Source organism: Castor canadensis, chromosome 14 (genome assembly GCF_047511655.1).
Source record: "Castor canadensis chromosome 14, mCasCan1.hap1v2, whole genome shotgun sequence".
In the NCBI taxonomy this organism is placed as follows: domain Eukaryota; kingdom Metazoa; phylum Chordata; class Mammalia; order Rodentia; family Castoridae; genus Castor; species Castor canadensis.
Window position 1 is genome coordinate 29,464,061 of NC_133399.1, and position 5,583 is coordinate 29,469,643.

The 5,583-nt window shown below is 33.4% G+C and overlaps 1 protein-coding gene across 1 annotated transcript; it reads right to left on the bottom strand.

Moving 5' to 3' along the window:
- Nucleotides 1–1,461: 1,461 nt before the first annotated feature.
- On the bottom strand, nucleotides 1,462–2,412 carry LOC109702378 (olfactory receptor 7E24-like). The gene has a single exon (XM_020187735.2). It carries the CDS (start codon nucleotides 2,347–2,349, stop codon nucleotides 1,462–1,464), a length of 888 nt encoding a protein of 295 aa, XP_020043324.2. The 5' UTR covers nucleotides 2,350–2,412.
- Nucleotides 2,413–5,583: the final 3,171 nt, after the last annotated feature.

Genomic DNA, 5,583 nt, shown 5'->3' on the forward strand with positions numbered 1-5,583 from the left:
AGATATTTGGTTCCAGATATTATTGTGGGACTATGCCTGTAAAGCTCTATTTTCTACTAGATTATCATTTGAAATGGTACACTGAGTGAAGCAGACTATCCTCCTATATTAAACCATTTCCACTGTGACACAGAACACCTAAAGATGAGTGGGTTATAAAGAAAATATAAATAAAGTTATTTAACTCACACTTTTCTAGACTGAAAATCCAAACATCATGGTTTTAGCTATGTTGACAACATCATGTTAAATGAGATTAAAGTGGTGTGAACACATGTGAGAGGGGAGAACACATGACAAAAGCCAAAGCCAGATACCAAGGAGGAGACAGCATTTGTCCTTTATAGAAAACATGGAATAGGATACCACCAATGAAACTTCACATAGACATTCAATATATTTTAACCTCCTTTAAAGCACATTTTGAAATATTGCAATATCTTATGACTCATAATGTTTTCAAAACTAATTATTTTGTAAAGATAATTTCAAAATAGCAACAACATCATCAAGAAGATGGTAATAAAATGGAGACTGTATATCACTGAATGTTTTAGGAATGGGAAGCAAGTAGTGAAATATAACTAACTTTATGCAGTGAAAGTCAATGACCATGAGTTAATGTAACAAAAAAATGAGATGGAAAGTAGAGTATCCCATTCAGCATCAAAATATAATTATAGTGACTGCATTTGTAGCTCAGGGGTAGAGTCCTCTCATAGTGAGCATGAAGCCCTGGGTTTGATACACAGTAATGTAAGAAAAAATATATTTTAGAGGGAGTGGTTGGAGGAGAAACACAGTATTTTAAATGCTAGCATCAGGATAACTTGTGTGGTGCTGAAGGACAATGGGGTTAAAGAAGATAATTGAAGGAATTCATTTCACCTGATACCAACAAGGCAACCCTTATTACCCATCATGTCTTGAAACTTTGAGAAACTAGCATCTGAACCATTTCTGGAGGAGTGTAAAATCCTCACATTTAGTTCCACATGAATCAGAATTTCTGGAGATGAGATCCAGTTGTCTGTATTTTTAACCTCCCAAGGTGATTTGAATAAAATTCAAATTTAGGAATAGTGATATAATTCCTGGAGATTACCTACATAAATAGATATTGCCCATGTAATTTTAAAGGAAAATTTATTTAAGCTATGAAACACATTTGAATTTGAAATAGACTTTACCATTTATCCTTGAGATCAGAGTCATTGCTTAGAAACAACAGTGACTGCACAGGTGTATTGGATCCAGTTGTGATGATTTTGAAGGTAAAGAATTCCAGAAAACTCACCAAATTCAATGTGGACATAAAATAAACAATATTGATGTTACAGAAAATGGAAAGAAATGACATTTATCCGAGTTAACTCATGATATGACTAAGGAGAAATTTATAGGTTTGGATTGTGTGTTTTGCTAACCTATACTAGGAAAAGAATAGAAGAGAAAATGAGGTTATGTTGATCTTCTGTGCACTCTCCAGAGGGCACTTTGAATGTCCCTATTCCTTAGGCTGTAGATGAAGGGATTTAGCATAGGGGTGACCATAGTGTACATAACAGAGGATACCACTGCTTTCCTAGGGGAAGATGACACAGCTGAACCAAGATACTCACCAATAGCTGTTCCATAAAATAAACAAACAACTAAGAGATGAGACCCACAGGTGGAAAAAGCTTTACTTTTACCACCTGATGATGGGATTCTATTAATAGAGGATATAATTTTATAGTAAGAGAAAAGGATGGCTGAGATTGGGAGGAAACCAAATATGACACCAGCAAAATACATGACTATGTTATTTGTGAAGGAGTCAAAACAGGTAAGACTCAAGAGTTGAGAAGGGTCACAGAAGAAATTACCAATTTCCACATCCTTAAAGTATAGGAAATGTAAGGCAATCAAATTGTGAAGCTGGGAGTCCACAATGCTAAACAGAAATGATACCAAAACTAAGAAGACACAGAAGTGGGAGTTCATGATAACTGGGTAATGCAGGGGTTGACAGATGGCCACAAACCGATCATAGGCCATCACAGTCAAAAGCATATCCTCCATACATCCAAAAAAGAGGAAAAGAGACATCTGAGTCAGGCAGCCCACATAAGAGATGACTCTGCTGTGAGTTTGGATATCTGTAATCATCTTTGGGACTGTTGTGGAGATGAAACACATGTCAGCCAAGGATATGTTGGAGAGGAAGAAGTACATGGGGGAGTGGAGTTGGGAGTCTGACCTGATAATCAGGATGATGAGCAGGTTCCCAAGCACTGTGATCAGGTACATGAAGAGGAAAAGGCCAAACAGGATGGGCTGCAGGTCTGAATCCTCTGAGAGTCCCATGAGATGGAATTCTGGGAAACTTGTTAGATTTGTCGGTTCTGTATTTTTTGGACACCTTTTTTAAAAAAATAAAGTTTGGGAAAATTAAACCAAGAGGCATCTAACAATCTGAATACACAATGAATTCAATTATTCAGAAATAATATATTCACACACGAGAGCATACATTTCAACGTTTCTAAGGATTTTATGCTTATTTGATTTGCTGACAGAGTATAACTATGTAGACCAGCATGACCTATATCTTATGAACATCCTTCCTCAGCTCTGTGTTGCAGGGATTATTACCCATCATGCCTGATTTCACAATTTTAATACATTCATTCTTAGTAGAACTATTTAATTTTTAACTTCTGTGTCATTTACCTGCATGAGTCCATACAAACTTACGTGATTATCAGCCATGATGAAACATTAGAGTAAGATGTCCATGATCTCACAGCCTATTTTTGAAGATAAATTGAAAATAAGGAGCCTTCCTCACTAGTGAAATACTCATGCTCAAATTGTTAACAAATACTTAAATAGGTTTTATGTTAGTCTAACACAATGTTACAAATTCCTTTGTCTCTGTGTGCTTATAAACTGCACATTAGAACCATGACTGTATTATCTGCACATTAAAATTGATAATTCATAAATAGTAAACATCATTAATTCTCAGTTATCTTTTGGGGGCCTGATCATTCTTTGATTTTCTGATTTCTAGCTTTTGTGGTTCTGAGTACTCTGTCAAATTTTAATTTTCTTTTAAAACTCATTAAATTACTGATGATGGATTAGGAGAGATATACACGTAACTTGAATTCAACTTACACTCTATATACATGTGTCAAAGCATCATTTAACACCAATTATATACAAAGTTTATGTTTATGTGTCAGTGAAAAATGAATGAAATTATACCTGCATATATATTTATTTATATACTCATGGATATATCCCTATTTATATACGTTCTATTCCTGCATTTTGTTGACATTAAATTTGGAGAAATTTGCTTTCATTAAATATTCATGTTGTTCATACAAAAAGTCACCCACAAATATAAAATGTACCTGTAATTGATTAAAACATAACAAAGGCTGGGGTGGAGTTCAGTGGTAGAGCACTTGCCTAGCACATGGAAGGACTTGGATATTAACCCCATATCTATAAATATGAATAAATTAAATGATAAGAACTTATTTAAATATTTTTATTTTATGCAGAATTAGTTTTAACCAATCCCAGAGAATCTTAGTTAACAATCCTATGTAGAAAACAGGTCTTTGGGTTTTTTTGTTGTTGTTTCTTCAGTTTTAAATTATTTTGTTCTATGATCCATAATGTCCAGCTAAGATTACTTTTTTTCATCATCATAAATGTTCATATGAATAACTGACAATTTTAGGCCCAGGGAAAATCCCATAGTCTGGGTTTCTGTACCAACCTTCTGTGTCTGTGCATAAGGTATAGGTTTTCTTTTTGGAGGCACTGTGGTTTGAACTCAGGTCCTCATGTTTGTTACAGAGGAGCACTACCTCTTCAATCTCTTGGCCAGCCCAAGAATACATAGTTCAGGTTAATTCTTATTGATACATGGATTGAAATTCTACTATTTCAGCTACTTAAAAGCAAATCGGATTCATTACATGTCAGTACACTCTGTCATTTTATAGGAGGAAACGTGTAATGAAAGTATATAGAGAAAAACATTGAGTGGATATTTTCCTCATATTTAAAATAGATGTAATAATTAACTATAAAGGGATGTTGTAAGTATATATTTTAAATGTTTTTGAAGTTGTGGGGGCTAGGTCATAAGTTTTATTTACCAATATATACATCTTTGGCTATTTCAAAGTGTGCAGATACCCTGATCTCTGACCCAAAGCAATTTTATCCTAATAACTATGTGATGTTTGTAATGGATTTTTCTAACACTTTTGTAAAAAACATAGCCTTAAATTATTTACTGGCAGTCAGAAAAATAGTTCTTCCATGTTGCCTATTATTGCTATCCATATATAGAATACATGTGTTAAAAATGAAATTTAAACACATTTCCTTCACAATGAGTTTCTATAAAGAGTTCAATTATACCTACAAAATTTGAATTCTTATATTTCCACATGATCTCACTGGTCTGAAGGCAACTATATTTCATAATTTGTAGGGATTTCTTGTCAATTTTTCTGTCAGTATTGAAAGATGTAATGTTTTCTTTAAAACATAACCTCAAAGTACTTAAAGTAGTCTGAAATACAATACCCATTGCTCATAAAATCTAAGCATATTTGGACATACAGTTTTAAATGCACCTCTTAAAATGCTTTAAATGATATACACTATTGAATGAAGCAAGCCTATCATTTATTTATTGATTTCTTATTATGACAATACTTTCAAAACCTTAAGCCTCTCTATATAGTAGAAAAGTGAGAAATTCTAGATATTATGAGAATAAAAACTAGCATTGGAATTCCAAGGTTTTGATGCATTTTCAGTTTCATTGTTATTAAACTGTTTGGTATGTAAGAAATACATGCTGTAGATCATACTAAATGAACATATAGGGTCCATTTGTCAAAGACCTTGCCACAAACAAATGGCTATCTTATTTTATCCTTATTTCCATGTGACATTCCTGAAAGGAATGAATGTTGAGACAGGAAAGAATCAAGAGATTTGAGCGAAAATTATTTTAGCCAATTTTCATGACTGAAGCAGTGGGTGATTTCACATTTAACAGAATACATTTGATCCTTCCTCTGTGCCAACCAAAGCATATCTCTGGGGCACAAGAAATAGAAAGTAGTCATTCTTCACCAAAATCATAGGATATCCATCTACAGAGACTAAAATAGAATGTGCATGCATAAACAGGAATAGAATAACTTTAGATTATACAACATGTTAGTTTAAAGATATGCAACATAACCATATCATTAATAATAATAATAACAATATTTCAACTTTTTAAAATCTTCAACAAATTAGGAGCTCCTAAATTCTGCTTATTCCTTATTCAGTTTGGTGGTATAATCTACACAGAGGAAAATGTTGAGTCTCAGAGACACTAGCAACCTGCCTACATTATAGAATCAGTGGAGGAGACAAGATTCCACATTAAATTGTTATACTCTGTGTCTGATATGTAAATTGTTTTTTTGTTTACCAGTGAGTAAAAAGTTGTGAACTAAAGATTAGAGATCTTTACCAATGTATATCTGAGGGGCATTTTTAAGCACT